Source organism: Schistosoma haematobium, chromosome 3, assembly GCF_000699445.3.
Source record: "Schistosoma haematobium chromosome 3, whole genome shotgun sequence".
In the NCBI taxonomy this organism is placed as follows: Eukaryota; Metazoa; Platyhelminthes; class Trematoda; order Strigeidida; family Schistosomatidae; genus Schistosoma; species Schistosoma haematobium.
Genome location: NC_067198.1, coordinates 42,331,291 through 42,351,567, shown reverse-complemented (window position 1 = coordinate 42,351,567; position 20,277 = coordinate 42,331,291). Strand labels below are relative to the sequence as shown.

The following is a 20,277-nucleotide window of genomic DNA, read 5'->3' as shown; positions in this document are numbered from 1 at the left end:
ATTTCGCGACCATCCTCCATTGTACTGAGGTATCTCTACCTGTCAATCGGTATATGATCTCAATCAAAAACTTAATAATCTCTACAACCCTATACTGATAATTACCATATACTCACTAGTAACTAGCTTCGTGAGGGAATTCTCAAAGTTCTAGTGAGAAGCCATGACCAGTGAAACTAATCCGTGTCAGGCAGAGACAAATATCTTACTTTCCTTTTCTCTTCATTTTAATTTCGAACTAGTTAACTGAAATGTCATAGCAACTATTTCTACATAAAATACTTGATAATATAATTGACTTACAATATTATTTCCATATTGTTTTTGTTGAATATCTAATTCACTTTTAATTGTTTTCAATTCAGATTGTATATTCTCGTTTGAATGGATAAGTATAGATGAATCTTCAGTAAGTTTTTTATTCATTAATTTTAACTCTTTTAATTGTCTTTCAAGAATTGATAATTGAGTAGAACGATTTGTTAATTCAGTTTCATATTTATTTAGTTCAGCTTTTTTAGAATCATTAAATTCATTGAATTTAATAGTGATATTATTCAATTCATGTTTCACTGATGATAATTCTGTCTATAAATTAAAGGAAATAAAGATAAATAAATAAGTAATGATAGATATTATTTGGTAATCTATTGGGGTTTCCCCGTGTGGGTTCGAATCCCATCCCCATCGCCAAATGTTATATCTTGAATGTTGATCTCTTGATATACCGCGTATAACAGAGCAGCACTAGAACACCAAAACCCTTCCAAGTCGCAATAAAAAGACAGGAGACTGATGAAAGGAATATTATTCCGAACAGTGTCAATTATAGTACAAAATTGTCAGGTATTTATAGTTTTTAGTAAGAACGAAATCATCATTACAGTCCTCCAATCCGCATACAGGGGGCTATTAGCATTGTCCAATCGTGAAGCTACACGTATGAATTCTAGGATATTTTTCCGAAAGGTAATTGGATGGAACATCTTCAGCTCCTTCTGAGCCTCTTACAGCTTCCTCGAGTTCACCCGTGGTCCGTCGTCACATTATCATACAAAGGTAATGTAAATTGTTGATGGAGTTTTGTTCTTTAAGATAGATGGTTTAGTTGTGGAGCTTTCATTATTCTTGTGAACAATATCATTAGCACAAACTTCAAGGAGAAGTACTCTATCAAAATCATCTACCTGAGCTATAAATCTTCTCTACCATTTCGAAATGAAAATTTATCAATAACTAGACAGTGTATATAGGATAGGTATTATCAATGTCAAAGTTGGATCCAATAGTTTTAAATAAATTGAGTACTGCGTTAATTTAATTCGATTACTTATTTACTCTGAAGAAGTGACCTACACTAGGTTACGAAACGTCAGAAATACAATTTTTCTACTCATTAGTATATAACCAAATATATATTTATTATCAGAAGGGTTTTTGTGGATATTATAGTAATTTCAATGGTTGAGATCATGAGTCAATTGATGCTAGACCACCACCATAAAAAACTGGAAGCACTGGAAGGCCGTTTCAATCTAGTACGGGACTTCTCAGCAGTGCGCATTCACGAACCCGCCTCGCCAGACTCGAACTCAGGATCTATCAGTCTAGAGCACGAACGCTTAACCTCTAGACCACTGAGCTGGTCGGCATCCAACAGTGTTAATATCTAACTTCAATCAATCCACGAAGTTGCGCCACCGTCCACCATTGTCATCAGTGAGTTACTATTTCATAACAGACCCGGTTGAACTTCACTGGTCATGGCTTCTCACTAGAACCCCAGGAAATACCTCTTGGAGACCGTCACTAGTAAGCATACGGTGATGACTGTCCAGTGCTTCTAGGTTTCCCATGGTGATCTAGCTTTAAGTTACTCATGAATCCAGCTAGAAAAACAATGGGATAAAGTATTTTTATGTCAAATTTAATGTTGCTCATAAGAGCATAAACTGGGTACATGATTTCCTTATTTTTAAATTAAAACTGTACTAACACAGTTCATTGTAGATTGATAGAAAAAAACACCATGATACGGGAATCTTCTAGATATTCTCAGAATAGATCTACCTAGTTTGAGTTGATTTCGGACAATTCCATTTGAAGTGTCCTTATGCCTATGATTGAAGTTTGATAAATAATAGAAGTTTTCATACCTTTACAACGAGAATAATACATCATACTAGTTGGATAAGTGTGATAGTTATCATGACTGTATAGTCTGATATTTAATAGGAATATTTGTGGTGGCTTGGCTTCGATATAATTCCTTAGGCTTCGTATATCAATCATCCCAATAATTGTTATGTTTTTTAATTCCAGCGCCTTATGAATTCAGAAGGCAACACTAGGAATTAACTATAGTTTATTGGATAGAGCAGATTGCAAAGTTACAAGCATACCAAACGAATTTGAGTAGAAAAGCTGATACGTTCGAGCGAGCGAATAAAGAGGTGAACTCCGAGTCAAATAAATTAATAAGATTAAACTCATATATATGGCAAAGCAAATGATTTATCAAGTGACTTTAAGTAGCTGACATTTAGGCTAGAGAGAGGGGTATGTACATAGGCGGTCACTTGTGTTTAAACGTACATACTCACACAGATATGATAATAATACCAAGATATACAAATTATAACTGTTCGAATAACACTGTTAAATATGTTAACTGAAGTGCTTGACAAGATTCATCGTAAACAAACTTAAGTGTGGGGGAGGTGCTATACATTACCACTGTGATTAATGTACATCCACTCAACTCACGAAACGAGAATCTTAGATTCCACTGTTAGCCACCGTTTAAAATAGACGAATGAATTATATCTTACAATTTTTAAGTAGATATTCATGATTATTATCTTAAGTATTTACACAATCAATTTCTTCGCTTAAGAATTAACCAGAATACTATTATTATTATTAGCATTATTTATGACTTGACTCGACATTATATTTTTGGTACAATATAGAATTCTCAGTACACAGTATTTCAACAAGTTCCCTTTTTTTATTTGATAATCCTGGGTTCGAATCCCGCGGGGTAGGGTCATGGATGCGCACTGATGAGGAGTCCCACAGTGGGACGAAACGGCCGCCCAGTGCTTCCAGGTTTTCCATGGTGGTGTAGCTTCAATTGACTCATGATGTCAACTACTAAAATTATTTATGAATTGCTTTTTAAGAACAATAGTAATAATAATCTTACTTTTAAAGAATTATTTTCAGATGAGAGAGATTTCAATTTTTCTTCTAATGACAAACTATCCTCAGTCAACAGATTTGTTGTATTTCCAGGTAGGTTGTTCTCTGTTAATCCCTAAGGGAAATTGAATAATAATAATAATAATAATAATAATAAAGTATAGTATAGATGGATTCACTTTGTCACAATTTCTGATGTGAAAAAGTATAGAAGTAATTCTTATAGCTAACGTATGAAGGTAGCCTTATTGATAAGTCCTCTAATTGAAAGTTAGATTCGGTTCCTAAACTATTCTCGTAACCCCCAGGCTAAATATACACAGCGATTTGAACACGATAGGAAAGGTACAAAATACGGAAGAAAATGCTTTACTCCAAAAGTTCGTTTGTATACAGGAAATCTAGGACTTTTATAGTATTTTAGATATCCTTGGGTTTCCCGAAAAATTTGGAACTAAACATAGTAGCAGTATAGATAACCATCCAATCAGAAACTCGATATGTGGCTTTTCACTTTCTAGCTGTTTCTGGCATAACTTTTAGTGAATACTGATTGGATAAGATGCTTCTCAGTGTTTTCAGAGCAATTCTTGGGTTTTTTTCGGAGTTTTCTGGATTTCTCCAACACTTACATTAACTGAAAAATCACTGAATGGAAGAAACAAACAATTGTTTTATTTTAATTGATTATAGCTGATGTTGGTCTACAATTAGAATTATTTCCAATCGAAATCATGAACCGATCTAAGTTAGACCATTATTGAAAATCTGGATGCACTGAACGGCCGCCTTATCCTAGTATGGAACTCTTTAGCAGTGAGTATCCACGATTCCACAAGTGAGAATTGATACCAGGACCTTCGGTTCCAAGAGGACACTTCATCTCTAAACCAATGAGTCGGTATCCAATAGTTTTAATATTTAACTTCAATCTATCCACCATATTGAGCGAGCAACTTCCATTTTATTCAGTGAATAACTCCCTCACACCCCACAAGGATTAACTCTACTGATCGAGGTTTCTTACTGGAAATCTGGGAATTTCCTCTCAAAGCTAGTCACCAGTGAGCACATGTTATCTGTCAGTATCTCCATCAAAATCATGAAACGTCCATTGCTTTTAGGTTTTTAATGGTGATCTTTTAGTGGTCCGGGATCTGACTCCAGTTAGACAAGATAAATGATCGTTATTGAATGATTGCTGTCGAAGTATATATGTCGTCATTCCTCGTATGAAATTATCGACTTAAATCGTGTTAGTGAATAACGGAATTAAATGAGTTATATTTTATATACTCATCGATCTGGGTAGACAATCAGACGGATGAAGCAAAGAGTAAAGAAAGAAGCGAAATGACGAGTAGTGGAGGAGGAATGTGAGTCGACACTATTTAATCAAGCGTTAATCAATATTTATAGCCAGATAAAAATAAGCTACAGACGTGTGATGAGCAGAATAAGAAATAAACCTACATACGCTTATATAAAAAATAGTCAGGATTAATAAGCGAATAAGTGACAAGGTAAAAATGTGGTTTGAAAATAATAGATAAGTTGGTTTGTCCAGAATCCGGAATAAGTTATGTGGGCTCGATAAAGGACTAGCCACTACAATCTGACTTAGAACGGATCATGATTTCAATGAAATTTAACTATCTCCGCAACCCTTTGATTGACAGTCATTTTCAAATCAAAATAATCTACACAAACTACTTGGGTAAAATAAATGTTGAATACCAGGATAGCCTAGGAGACCATGGTTATCATAATCAAAAATGCTATTTTTGATTCATGTGTGGTGTATGCTACTTATGTCTGTCGACATAAGTAGTATTTTGATATCCCAATGAGTAGAAAATTGTATTTCTGATGAATTGTGCCTCAGTGAAGTCACATTTTTATTTACTCTAAATTGACTTACATTAAGGCCCAACACGTCAGAAATACGATTTTCTACTCATTGGGACATCACAAAAAAATATACTTAATATTATCCGTCTACCCAACGCTCAGTATATTAGAAACTATTAAGTTGATCCTTGGCATCGATACTTACAAACATAAAAAATTTAGTCAGCATTCACTCTATTTCGCTATTTCCTAATCAACTTATTTTAGGTATTAAGCATGTATATTTGATAATAAAACATTAACCACGAATGCCATGGTATGGTCGAGTGTGGAGAAAGTCAGCTCTCTCCAAATACTCTGACATGGCCACGAGTATACAGCCACTGTGAGGAAAGCCCTACTAACTGCCTTATCGCGGCGGGAGTGTTTCTTAAGAAATTGAGAGGATGAAAACCAAATGTCCGGCGCTTTAACCGGGTTGATGGACACGAAGAGTCCACATAGGAGAGTTGGAAAACCCTGATTCCAAACCAATAATGCACGTGGGCTGCAGGATCTTGAGGGAACAAATGTATTATGAACCTATTGTTGGTCACTGGCTACCATGGGACTGCATCTCCTGATGTCGCCCCACTTCCTTGTGGACTAAATCTTCAGATCAAAAGCTCTGGGAGTAGCCCCCTAGGGAAACCACCTGCTTCGGTTTGAGCACCCGAGCAGTCTTCCAGCCCCAAACACAAATCGAATGATTTATGTGGTGCATATGTATTTGGTACCTCCATGTACCAAAGTTTATGTTCAAATAAATAATAAAACACTTATTGAAAGAAAGAATCTGAAGAAACACTATTCTTACCTCTGAAACATATTGTGATTGAACACTTCTAGTGTCAATATAAGTGTAAGTGCTTACATTTGTCTTCATAATCTCTTCCTATAATTGAACAGAACAAAAATGAATACATCATGTTAATGCATTAAAAATTGATATAATTCACTTTGGTTTGGAGTTCATCTAGTTGTTTTTTTAACAAATCAATTGTTTCATCCTTCTCCTTTAGATCTTCTTCAGCTGGCTGAAATATGGAAAACAAATGATGAAACTTGGATGCATCATGTACTTATGCTGAAGATAACAAATAAAGCTTTTCTGATTTGTGAGCCTGTTGTTTCAAGACTGAAATATTATTAATAATAATAAAAATAGCAGCAATACTGGTAATAATAAAGCCAGTATTATTTTGTTCGCCTTATTTTTTCTTATTACGGATAATATTAAAACAGCTGTGGTTTGAATTTATTATTCACAGCCTCCTCCTACAGTAATCAACAATTTCCAGCTTCCACTTCCCAAATATCTCGGCAAATATCAATTATTTTGAAAATGGCATAATCGTGTAGTATTGTTGAAAGAGTCGAGGACATTCCATGCAATCATCGTTTGGAAGAATATTCCATAATCTCGATGCGTAGCTTGCCGATTGGACAAATGAGAAAAACCACTGAATGAAGATTGGATGGCTATAATGATGAATTCGTTATTATCAAAATCTATAAATACCTGAGTGGTTTGTACCATATTTAACAGTGTTTGGAATAAGGTTCCTTCCCACTCGTCTTCTGTCTCCTGACTTGCGACTTGGAGGGTTCTAGCGTTCGAATGCTAAAATTGTATGCGGTATATCAAAAATCCAAGTTCTAGATATAACGAATATCAAGGCCAATAACTTGTGCGATGATTCAGTTTTTAATAACAATGAATGCTAGGTATTACACAATCGCCAGTTTAGATCTAATTTTGAATGTGATCACAGCTAACGATAATTTATTCGGAAACATGTTATATTTTTGTATACTTCTTGGGAGCGGTGCAAAGAATTCACCTAGATATATTGAGCACACATTTCGATAACCAATCACCATTTTTTAAATATTTATGATCATATTCTCAAAATCTATCGCCACAGGTAAAGAACAATAAACAATAACCGTTTTAATGTTAATCTCTTTCTTAACAAGGTCTTACTTAAACGAGTCACATATACTAAGTTTTGTGGAATGATTCGTGTTGAAAAAAGGGGAAAAATTGTAAGAGACAAAACTTTGAAAACTCGCCTTCGGTATATATATAGGGCTGGAGTAATGTCACTGAGCCCTAACCAAATCATCCAGCAGGTAAACTACTGAATGTCAAAAATTTTCCCGATTCTAGTCAGACCCAAGGACAATCAATTGCAAGTCATGGACAGGCACTTTTGGTAGTGGTTACTCATTGTACTTCTGTAACTTTTTGAAACAAATAAATGCAGTTGCCTAATGAAATTATTTATCCTAGCCAGACAATTAGAAAGCCAATCTACCTGATTATCACGATAGCGTAATCCACGTTAAGTATTAACAGCTAGGTGTGACTTCTAAGTAAGCTAGGAGATCACACTATTCCCATCCAACTCGAGTAGGCCAACAATCATGGACACAGATCAAATGCTTTGGTTATATATATATTCAATAAGTAATTGGTTTGCGTTATCTTAATATTGTCTTAATTGTAAGCTTTCATCTAACTCACTAACCGTTAATATATCTCTCATTGTTTATGGATAACATTTGACCAATAATTTACCTGAAATTTTTAACTACGATGCGTTGCGGTCTTGTAATTGATATAAATAATCATACAGTAGCTGTGCTGTGGAAATAAGTGTTATAGCTGTGTGGCATAAAATAGAAAACACGATTGATGGTACAATGTAGTAACTAAATAGAGATTTTGTACCTATTGTAAAGCCAGATATATCGAGTACAAAGAGTGGACACCCGGGTAAGCCCTCACCTTTTCTCATTTAGACCTGCCCCATCTAAAATGTTCTCTCAGCCGAAGTGACCACAGCCTCCTCAAATAAAAGCTTTAAGAGGAGACTTGACAAACACGTACTCACTCATGGATTATAATCTCCTTCTTGGACAAGTTGTCTCATGCATGTCTCATAAATTACTACGTTTTCATTACCGCATATTGGTAACTACTTCCTACCTCTCTTTGTATCATCTCCGCCTACCCTCTTATTCTTTCAATTCCGTCTTCTCACACTGTCTGCAATACCAATAAATTAACTTTTTTTATTCTTGAAGCAATCGTCTTCCATTAGCACTGGAATAATCACTTTATTATTTTTACATTGAAACCAACTAACTTTAAATCCCATAATGTGATTACTCCTGGTATCCAGAAACGCTACTACAATGGAACAAATGCACTTACTCAAATTACAAGATAAACAAATCCAAAAATAACCGTCAAACTGATTAGAATTAGTGCAACGGAGTGACTAGGCTAACACCCACTGGACATTACCAAATACCTGGAACTGTACCGAAACAATAACCTATCGGTTTTTAAAAGCTCATAACAAAGATATTGAGAAATTGAATATTAAATGACACTGAGATATTCATGCTAAGTCTAATATCAGGCTGGATAGCCCTTATTTTGAACCACTTGTATGAATTAATTTTCATAGCCGAATTCGTAAAAACAAACATATTCAGAGAGAGAGACTATGATAGTTTCAATGCAAAATGCTTGAAGCACTTCAGATAATTGGAGAATTTAAAGGGCATAAAACAGTAAGACACTAACAAACATTAGTAGTTGAGCTACAAAACATCTTTTGTAAGTCACAACATAGCCGTTTCACCTAGAAAAAAGAGAATCGGGAATTATGTTCTAACAAGATATTCCAATTTTCGGTAACAGGTTGTGGAGATCGTTGAATTTCATTGATATCACGAACCGATCTAAGTTAGACCACTATTGAAAATCTAGAAGCACTGATGGCTGTTTCATCCTAGCATGTGACTTCTCAGAAGTGCGTATCCACGAACTCGCATGTGAGAATTAAACCCAGGACCCTAAGTCCCACACGCCAACGCTTAGCCTCCACGCTACTGTGTCGGAGACCAAGGGTCCTGAGTTCGATTCTCACGAGCAAGGTCGTGGACGCGCACTTCTAAGGATTCCCATATTATGGCAAAACGGCTGTCCAGTGCTTCTAGATTTTCAGTTCATGATTTAAAAGATAATATTAACCTCTATCCACACTCTCCCTTTCAAAAACAGCTATAGATTAACAAGACTAACCTTAGTGGATGAATAACTTTGTACTAACTGTGTTTGATAGTCCAGAAAACTGATCACTTTCTGTCGCAGTTCATCATCCCTATATATATAATAAGAATGCAAATATATGTCAGCGAAACTATCTTTTCGTTAGTGGATTAAATAAATGTTGTATGCTGATTAAATATTCACCGCAGTGGAATAAGGTATTCGTTGTTTAACACCAACGTACAATACGTAATTAAGTAATCATATAATCGTGAAGAATATCAAGTTTTGTTTTCCGTACACTTTAGAGTCTATTGGTCAAAATGACAGTATCTTCGTAGTCTTTCTGATCGCCGTACAGCTGTCTTCTTTAGTGCTGTTCGTGAGTCACACTCATAATGATCTTGAAACCATATCTGAAGTTGACTGGCATTTACGCGCTTCTGCTTGTCTTCTCTCCAGATCGTGTAAACCGAGCCACGTCTCTCCGTGATAACGTACAGTCCTTCCCATTTTGGGATCAGCTTTCCCGACCCTGATCCCCCCGCTATGTTACTTTTCCGTCCTCTACACTTTGCTAGGTCCCCCACTGCAAAAGGTTTCCATGTTCTCCTCTGTTGTTGCGCCTTCTTTATGTCTGATATTTGTTTCTTTTCCAGGTTCCTTACTGCATACCTCCCCTCATTCCTTAACCTTGTTGTCGTCCACTTCTGTTGTTGTGGCCAGGTCTTATTATGCATTGGAAGTCGTGGCTGTCTGCCATACATGAGCAAGAAAGGTGACTTCTTGGTTGTTCCTTGTATGGAGGAACGATGCGTCAGCAAAATCAATGGTAACTCTTTCTCTCAAGTTCCTCCTTTAGATGCTAACCATTCCTTTAACGTCCGATTGTTTCTCTCTGTAAGCCCGTTTGTCTGAGGATGATACGGTTTAGTTCGTATCCTCTTGATACCAAACTGCTTTAGACGGGCTTTAAACTCGTCACTTCCAAAACAAGGACCCTGGTCAGTTAATATCATCTTCGGTATTCCGTGACACGCTACAATATGCCGGATTACCACTTCGGTCACTTTTTTTGCCCGCCGGTCTGCAATGGGTACGGCATCTACCCAACGTGTAGCATGTTCCGTCATCACTAGCAGGTACTGGTTACCGCTCGCCGTCTGTGGAAACGGTCCCATCACATCCACCGACCATAGATCACCGACTGCGGTTACTGGGATTGACTGTAATGGTGGTTGTGCGTATCGACCACTTTTCATTAGTTGACACTGATGGCAAGTTAACACGTATTGAGCCACATCGTCTCTCATGCCTGGCCAGTATGCAATTTGTCGTAGTAAATCCGTCGTTCTTGCGATGCCTGTATGTGCTACCTGGTGACACTCGTGTATCATCTTACGCCGCCGGTCTTTCGGGATCACAGCCATCCAATTCTGGTCATCGTCCTGCCAGGTCAGGACTCCATCTGCGTTCACTCTCAGTCATTCTTTTTGCCGAAGCAGCATTATTATCTCCTTGTCCATTGTTCGTTTGTCGACGTCTGCTCCCTCTCTTATCACTCTGATTACCTCTCGAAGGTTAGGGTCAGCTTTCTGCTGCCGGACGAGTTCTAATGGGTCTCCCTCTAAACTATTCACCGCGTATGCTGTCAATGGAAGCTCGGCTTCCATGTCTGGTCTTGACAAGTAATCTGCCATTACGTTTCCAATTCCTGGAACATGGCCGATACTGAAGTCGTACTCTTTCAGAAGTATCATCCATTGCGCTAACTTCCCTCGGGGGTCTCTTGCTGTTTTCAACCACTGTAGGGGTTTATGGTCAGTCTCAATGTGGAATCGTCTACCTAAAAGGTACGGTCTCCATTTGTCTACTGCCCGCGCGATTGCTAAACACTCCTTTTCGATCGTTGAATACTTGTGTTCGGCGGGTGTGAGAACGCGACTCGCGTATTCCACCACTCTATCAGACTGACTCAAGACAACACCTATACCATGATCACTTGCGTCTGTGGCCACTGTAAACGGTTTCTTGGGTTCAGGCAGTCTGAGCGTCATCCGACGGTCGTCTAGCATGTTTTTGATTCGGTTGAACCTTTGTTCGGCGGCATCAGTCCTTTCCAGGAACTGTCTCAACTTCCTTTTCGAATTAGGTACTGAAATATTCTTTATCGTAAGAATTTTTCCCGGCAATGGTTTTATTTCTTTATTTTCCACTTTCTGTCCCAACAACGTGACGCTACTTTTCGTTATCTGCGACTTATCCTTATTAATTCGAAATCCAAATTCGTCAATTCGCTTTAAGACTGCTTCCATATGCTTGACGTGATCTGTTTCTGTCTGACTGTACACAACTACATCGTCGCCATATACCTGGACGTTGCTTAGATCTTTGGGCAGTAGCGTAAACGGTGCACTTGCCAACCCGAACGGCATTCGTTTAAATTGATACTGTTTATCACGTACAGCAAATGCTGTCTTGCTTCGATCGCTATCTTTTATAGGCAGTTGCCAATAACCTGACCGTAAATCCAGCACTGTAAACACCGTAGCATTCTGTAACCGATCTAGTGTTTCCACCACTATTGGCATTGCACAATACATACTTTTTGCACAACCCGTTAATGTCTGGTTTCTTCGTCGGAACGTCCGTTGCCACTCTTATTTCAGTCACTTTGCTACTTTCGTGTATTGGCATCGAACCGTACTTTGTGACCACCTTACTGCTTTTTAGGTCAACTATCGCTTCTACTTCTTTTAGGAAATCTGCTCCTAATATCGGTCTGGATAAGCTTATGGTTGCCACGAACGGAAAATTTATCTCAGCATCACCCACTTTTACGACACTGCTGGACACCCCCAACACTTCTATCATGTGCACTCCTATGGTGTGGACAGCTAATGCACATGGCTTAAGTCTCCTACATTGCTCTTTACCTATTAACGATACGCTCCAGCTTCTCATTCTTCTCGACACTATTTATCTCCTGCTTTCCACCATCCATCTCTGCTTATAAGACAGGTTAATGGTCATAATGCTATCGTTCGAAGTCAACAAATTCGCTCATGAGATTTTGATTTATGAACCAAAACTATCTGTGAATTAATAACTGGGAAAGGTGTGAAGACTTCTATTCCATGAGTCCATCAAGAGAAAACAAATTCATTTATCACGTATCAACTTGTTAGGTTGGTTGTAAATCACAAATACAGGTAATTTAAACCTTTTCGTCAACTTCTTCGAGACTAAAAATTAATGAGATATACCAAACGTTTATACATATTTGCATCTAGAAATTCAATAGCATAAACAAACAGACTATATAATGAAGATATAAAAAAAACTAGAATGCAACAAATACAAGTCCATTCAGTGGTATTAAAGATTATAAGATGACTAAACAACAAAATCGTAGTCAAAAGTCCTTTATCGAATAGTTAGAATATGACTGTAGTGAACGAGAACACAAGTGGTGGACAATCGACCGTATTTTGATACAAAATTACAAAGTATCTTGGTAAAATATAAGAACCATACATAAAATACTCCATTTGTAAGTATCCCATCAATTGTCTCAAACGTTATCGTTCTTTCATTGCCACAACAATTACTCACTCATCCCGTTCCCTTCGATTCAATCTTCCCAACCTTCTGCTACCAGGTATTCCTCTTCTGATTGATGTTATATATTACTTATGTCGATATAAGTAGCATCCACCACATGACCAGCAGTGGAATTTAAGACGCGCATCTCGACTTGTAAAAAGCCTGTGGCATAATAACTATATCGATGCGATTCGCAAAGAATGCATATATACCAACTGGAGAACTCTAATCATTACAGTCAAAATTAAAATCATTGTCAATTTTGGATGTAACAGAAAGGAATATGAAATAAATAAGCAAAAGTTTAGAATTTTAAATAATGATTAAAAACAGTTGCCATTTTATCGCACTATACCCGAATTAACTAAAAGAAAACTAATGTTCAAAACAGTTAAATCAATGACAGTTGTATTATGAACACCTTGTGAATTAAGCTAGTTAGTATTCAGTTAAATAAGATTGAATAAGACATCACTAAAATAGATAAAACTACTGACTACCTTGTGTATAGTAGTGCACATAGATTTTAAGGAATTTCCAGCGAAAAAATTACAGATTAACGATACTATTTTTGAAACTGAAGACAATAAAAAGATCTTTTTGTTTCTCTTTCATATAATTAATATATTACAGCTTTACATTGATAACTCTTCGGTTTGTAAAATTAAATTTCTATGGATACAAGTAACCCACACCACATTCGTGGTAGTGTTTTCATTGTTCAATAAAATGTGACACTCATGACGGTGGTCAGGCATAGAATGTATTTCAGTAGAAGGTCGATGAGGAAAGAACGGAAACGGAACGCAATTAGTATGAAAACGCATGAACAATCAAATCTGAGACAATGGATTGATATTTGCAGCAGGAACAGTCAAGTTTAAGATGATGGATTGATATTTTGCAAATTAACGATTTACCATATTGTTCTCAGATTTTATTGAGATGCTCTGTAATCTTGTACTCAAATACATTCGATTGTCCCCACTGATTTTCTTGTTAACTACAATATGAACTTGAAAACCACAAATTTTTATTCAGTTTAATTCATATTGATTGGTTATCAAGAAATAAGAATGATAACATTTGGAGAATAAGACTTAGTCATTGGACAAAGATCTCTGAGAATGAACCAGTTTAACAACTTGACGGAATTTAGAAAATTGATGGTTATTCTTGCCAATGTTCTAGATTCCATTGATCTACTAAAATGAGTTCCTTCAGTAATCTTCGTCGAATTACCAAATTGTGATTTTTATTTTGATTATATTTGTGAAGGGAAAAGTTGCATAATTACTTTTCATTAGTCATGGATGATAAACACAAAGGTACTTCCGGTTACTATCAAAAGACGACTAACCACGACTGTTGTACTTAGACGTTATGAAGCTAATGGTAATTATAATTTTTGAGACAAGTTTAAGAACATTATGAATAAGTGTTACATCTTCAATCTAATAGCGGTCAACTAAAGTATCCGAAAAACTACATCAAAAGCATTATTAGAATAAATATATAACAAAAACTCAGAATTAAACAGATCAGTAGACAAATAAATTCCATGATAGACATACTTTATAGTTAAAGGATTTACCAAAGGAGGTTCATTCAGAAAGAGATGAATAACAGCTTCCTGCGAAAAAAAATATTTTTATTTAAAATGGTATAAGTTGAATTATCACGTTTTTTATCAATATTAAATGCAAAATGAGTAAGACTAAATGTTGAGTCGGCTTCCGAGAACTACAACGGAGCCTCCAGAGGCCCTAAAGGAGTCGAAGAGTTTTCATCCAATCAGAACATGATGAAGCTTTCTAGAATATCGATGTGGCATGCTACGATTGGATAGTAGCATAATATGTCTCGTTGAGGATTGGGCAAATTATAATGTTGATTTAATAAATGCTAATATCTATAAATACGCGTGATTTTCTGTACATTTCGATTCTTACCAAATAAACACTTCTCCAGCTTTTCTTCTGTCTTCTGGTATGAGACGGTGAAGTTCCGATGTTCGAGTGTCGTAGTCGTAAACCGTATTCTGCGTTAATCAAGTAGCGAACTTAACACTATAGAAATAATCTGCATTTTATCTTAAATATCGATGAATTTTTATGCTCCTGCTAAGGAACATACCTTTCGCTGGAGTACATTACAATTCAAACTTACGAGACAGAAAAATTTCGTTTACAATATACAACAAATTAAATATTAGGACACTTGTTCATCCAATATGAGACAAAGTATCATATACTGATAGATTTCAGGTAGCTGAAAACAGATGACTTTAAATTATTCCTTTTTCGTGGTGGAATCAATATACGTGAACATCCCTAGCTCAGTTGTGACATCTCTGTGTTGTTAAATGGTAGAGGTTTGAATGAACAATAAATTAAGCCTACTCAAATGCCCAAGTTCATCTTGTAATCAGAGATACAAAACCACAAAACATGAGTTTAGTTTCTGTAGACAGGAAATATTTTGAATCTGTTTAGGTAACTAAAACAAAGAGAGCCCCTAGCTTTTTGATACCTTTGCGTACAGACAGCTTAGAGATGATAGTGCTGAATAAGCACAAATAACATTTCGAAGTGGGCCAGTATAGTATAAATGTGTATTCTACTGTACAGGATTTTAAAAAAACCATATCTTACAAAATGTTATAAATATTCAGCGATGAACATCAATTCTAGCAATATATGAAGATTGTTCACATTGTTGAAACCCACTGACTAGATATTGATTTGTTCAGACTGTAGGACCGATACGTATGTAGAAGGCATATATTGGATTTTATGTTAATTTTCACCTATCCACATCAAGATCAGCTTAAGTGAGTTAAATAAACTAAGTCAATCATTAGGTGAATTCTCACTCTTAATTAAGTTCTCATTATTTAATACATGAAACCCGAGTCATATCAACTATTAAATGGGCTGAACATAAAACTTTCGTTATATTACACATTTTTCACGACCTAAATGGTATAAAATCGCGGGAAACATACCCATCAGGAAATGAATGATATAAAAATAAAAACTTACAAGGTCTGAGATTCGGTTTAATAGATTTAAGTTATGCGTAGATAGTTCTTCTACCAAGTTTTCATAGGAATTGAACTTATCAGAGTCTTTGTCGAAGAAAATATATGAAACCCACAGAACGTACCATCATTACGATTATCTTTTGAAAGAGATTTTTTAATATCATTCTGAGGAAGAAACAAATGGAAACTAACAGTTTTTACTGCAAAGCATAGTGCGGACATCCAATAAGAGGTTACTACAAAGGTTTTCTGAGTCAAAAGATATAAATCTAGGCTGTGTCTAATGACATGAATGTTTAGCGTAACAGCTAATTAATTACAAATGCTATGCTAGGTAGCTGAATAGATAGATATAATCAATGAACACAGGAAAACATCGGAACGAACATGTAAAAAACAACATAAGTCAACAGAAAATTCAAAGTCTTGATGAATATCAAGGAATACTACATATAATCTACCATAAAAAACGTCGGTCCACGTGGCTAGAAGTCTTAATTCACCAACGTCAGGATTCATTAAAATCCTAGTAAGTACTTTTACACTTTCCCAGAAGGCCCAATTCCACTAAGTGTCAACGAATTGTGGCAGTTATTTCATTTTCAGTTACTCTTTTAGACGTGAATATATTTTTGCAATAAAGAAGTAGGTGATGATTCTGCATAAACAGTAAGGATTGAATTTGATTCTACTGTAGCCGAGAAATATACAAAACAGATTCATGTGCTAGGCTTTAAACCACCTATTATTTGATTGCAGTAATATCTATTTGCCGCAAAGTGTGTATATCGCACACACATTTGCAAATTAATGGTTGAGTGTCAAGGAACTTAAAGATGAAGCAGTTGATTGAACTTAAAAACTTAACACATGCCACAGTGTACTCGGTTCGTTGATAAGTGAAACAAGACCATAAAGTGAGGTTATATGTTCATGAATTCACATTTAACAGTTTCCTGATGAAAACGGAGGGATAACATAACGTGAAATAAAATCCCCACTGCAGTGAGGATTTTTTAACCATGACATGGTGGACACAAAAAACTGATTTTATCTCAGAAACATGGTTAATGTCAGTAGTGCATGATAGTGAAATTCAATTACTTGGTTTCTTACTTTGTAGGCCTAACAGACTAAACTGTAGGGGTGGTGGGGTTATCCTGTATATGGAAAGCGCCCTAACCATACGAGCTCCCCAGACAATGGCACGCGACTCAGGGAAGTGAGAAATAGAGCACCACTGGTTGGAATGTAAAGGGCAAGACATTGAATTTGCTGCAGTATAGCGCAGTCCAGAATGTTTAATGGATTACTTCCCCTTGAATAAACTTAAATCCTAGTCAAACAGGTGTAGCAGCCTTATGGTAGGTGACTTTAATGCACTCTCTATAAATTGGGGTAGCTTAGAAGTAGGAGCATCGAGAACGTCGTTTGATTACAAATTGTTAGGAACCACAATCGCCCTAGCTTTACCTCAGCACATTAGAGATCCCACAAGATACGAAACTCCTCGTATCTCTTGAACTTAGTCTTTACACATAATGGTGCTAGTCAAATAACGTCCCCACCACCTATTATTTATGGCGGTTGTACAATCAAGCAATTCAGCCATTTATGCCTTGAACAGTCACAAAGAATAAAAAGAACGGTCATTTCTGTGTAAATAGAGATTCCACGTTCACTAAGACAGGGAGGATTGGACAGCAGCCCTAGATAACGGTCTGTCTGTCGATGTGATATTCATAGATTTTAGCAAAGCATTTGAAAAGGTTTCACACGTAGGTCTTATGCAGAAGCTCACGAGCTTCGGAATAATAGGTACTGTACATGAGTGGATAGGAAATTTCTTATGTGACCGCAGACAGAGAGTTAGGGTCAACGGAACGCTATCCAATTGGAAGCCGGTCAAAAGTGGTGTACCCCAAGGCACCATCTTAGGCCCTCTGCTCTTCCTTCTCAACGTTAATGAGTTACCGCTGTTACTTAGGTCGTCGACAGTATTGTTTGAGGATGACGTAAAAATCTAGAGAACAATAAAAAGTGCGGCTGATCATCTGGATCTTCAAGCTGACTTAGACGATTTAGTTAGATGGGCTCGAGAGTGGGGCTTAGAAATCAATGCTAGGAAGAGTGTACTAATGCACATCGGTCACGGTAATAGTTACCGTTACACTATTGAGGGTAAACCACTTCCATGCGTTCAAGAGCATAAAGACTTGGGAGTAGTATTAAGTCATGATTTAAAAACAGCTACGCATTGCAAAGCAGCCGTTGTCAAAGGTTTTCGAGCGTTATGGTCACTTCGCCGAGCGTTCAAATCTTTTGACGAGGAAACGTTTCGAATTTTATATCCCATATATGTTAGACCACATTTAGAGTACTGTATCCAAGCAGCTAGCCCGTGTCTGGTAAAGGATACTAACTCCCTTGAGCGTGTCCAGCGTGTGGGAACGAAATTAGTGAAGGGTTTTTCTAAACTCCCTTACGATGAGCATTTAAAACGCCTAAATCTTTTCCCCTTGTCGTATCGTAGGACACGAGGTGACCTTATATTGGCATTTCGTATCTTTAATTATGATTTGGGTGTTAATATGTCTGATCTTTTTGCTCCCTCCAACACTAATAATCTCCGAGGTCATAGCAAGAAGGTTCATAAACCACGATCTAATAAACTTAAAGTGGGGTCCCGTTTTTCTCATCGAGTAGTCAATCATTGGAACGCCTTATCCGAACAAGTGGTATCAGACCCATCAGTGAATACTTTCAAGGAAAAGCTGGACCTTCACTGGAAAGCAATGTGTCAGGATTAACACAGGTTCATCAACCTACTATCCTTATTACTGAAGACTGAGTCATGATCTTAGGACCACGCCCCACTGACGCGCGGTCGCAGATAAGGAGTTCAGGGCCCTATGAGCCTTAAGGCGGACATATACCAAGTTGGATGCTAATATTTCCAACACAATACACACAACCTGGATTAGGTCTAGACTTAGGAACTGCGTTCAAAATGCAAGCTCCTGGTTAAAATGTGACTCTGGAATCTTGGAAAAAGTACAAAGTGCAGCCACCCGTGAAACTCCACAGCACCGAGGTTTGCCATCTGCAGAGAGGCTTGAGAAGCTAGGCTTCTTTATCCTGTCCTATCACAGATTGAGGGGTGATTTGATTTTAATGTACAGAATACTATAAAATGAGTTCGGAACTAATATATCCTCTTTTTCCTTCCTACTATATAAGATTTAAGATCATGATGACCTAGGCACAGCAGGCGAGTACAAAATTCAAGGGAGAGCAAAATACGCGTGGTACACAGGCTTTCACAGTAAGTCATTAATTCTTGGGACCTGTTAAGCGAAGTGGTGTACACCACAGACGTCTGCCCCTTAAATAGACTCATTCAACAAAAAAATTGACAATTTCGGGAGATTACTAGAAGAAGACTGGCACAGGCTATAGGCTTTCTGTTCTCGATAGGCAAATCCGAAAATCTGGATCGGCGAGTTATCTCATAAATTATAATCTCAATTCTGAATCTGGTGATTACGAAACTTACAGACAGACTTTCATGTGACGATTCGAAATGCACCATAAGTGAGTCTGAATTTGAGAAAGACTCCAGACACTCAGGGCAAACGAAGCCAGATACTGCGTTGTCTAAGCAAATTATAGAAGATGAGAAACATACTTTCAGCCGACATACGACCTTGGGTTGACCTTGAAGAGATAACAAGTGGTTCAAATGGTTCAAATGGTTGTGGACGGAATAGAAGAAGCTTTCGCCTAACAGGCTTCCGTGTCTAGTAGCAGGGGATCACCAAATCTTCCAGGCAGGAACCTAGGTATGTTAACAATAAAAGAGGAAAAGAAATTTGTTAAATCATAGTGTGATGCTGTCCTTAGTCCTTAAGAATAGGTCAAGTTGCCTCTTGAAGGACTCCTGAGAAGTCGCTTGGACTAGCTCGGCCGGCAGCGAATTCCAGCTTTTGACAACTCTTAGGGAGTAGAGGTTGTGTCTACATTCCGTCTTGCTATGTTGTGTTTCCAGTTTCTGGGTGTTACCCCTTAGGTTATTATTCGAACTAAGCTTAAGTAGGTGTTTAAGAGGATGTCCAGAAGTGTTAAGAATACTATAAGCCATTAGTAAACCACCTCTAAGACGCCTATATTCTAGTGGGTAAAGGTCTAGTGAACGGAGGCGTTCTTCGTAAGGCTTAGATTTGAGTCCTCGAACTGATTTCGTGGCTCGCCGTTGGATACGCTCCAAAGTGACCTTGTCCTTTTGGAGTGAGGGGGAGTTTTATGTTTCCGTACTCTAAATGGGGACGGATGAAACTATTGAAGATTGTATGGAAAGTTCGTCCGTCAAACTGTCCAAAAATGCGCTTCAACGTTACCAGTGCAAGGTTTGCTCGGAAGGCATTTTTGTCACAGTTAGCGTAAGACTTCAAATCATGGGGCA

General features: G+C 37.2%; 1 protein-coding gene across 2 annotated transcripts in view; it reads right to left on the bottom strand.

Moving 5' to 3' along the window:
* Positions 1-19,760, bottom strand: part of EEA1_1 (early endosome antigen 1) — a 33,438-nt gene extending 13,678 nt beyond the window's left edge. The window contains exons 1-10 of one of the 2 annotated variants that reach the window (XM_051213906.1): positions 19,504-19,760; positions 19,372-19,472; positions 15,938-15,980; positions 15,814-15,899; positions 14,344-14,402; positions 9,197-9,275; positions 6,054-6,131; positions 5,912-5,989; positions 3,209-3,319; positions 304-588 (exon numbers count right to left, since the gene is read on the bottom strand). In XM_051213906.1, coding sequence (XP_051069926.1) covers positions 304-588; positions 3,209-3,319; positions 5,912-5,989; positions 6,054-6,131; positions 9,197-9,275; positions 14,344-14,402; positions 15,814-15,899; positions 15,938-15,980; positions 19,372-19,472; positions 19,504-19,516 — 933 coding nt within the window. In that variant the 5' untranslated portion in view covers positions 19,517-19,760. Of the gene's footprint in view, positions 1-303; positions 589-3,208; positions 3,320-5,911; positions 9,276-14,343; positions 14,403-15,813; positions 15,900-15,937; positions 15,981-19,371; positions 19,473-19,503 lie in introns of both variants that reach the window. The other variant, XM_051213905.1, reaches the window with a different exon arrangement.
* Between the last annotated feature and the right edge of the window lie 517 nt (positions 19,761-20,277).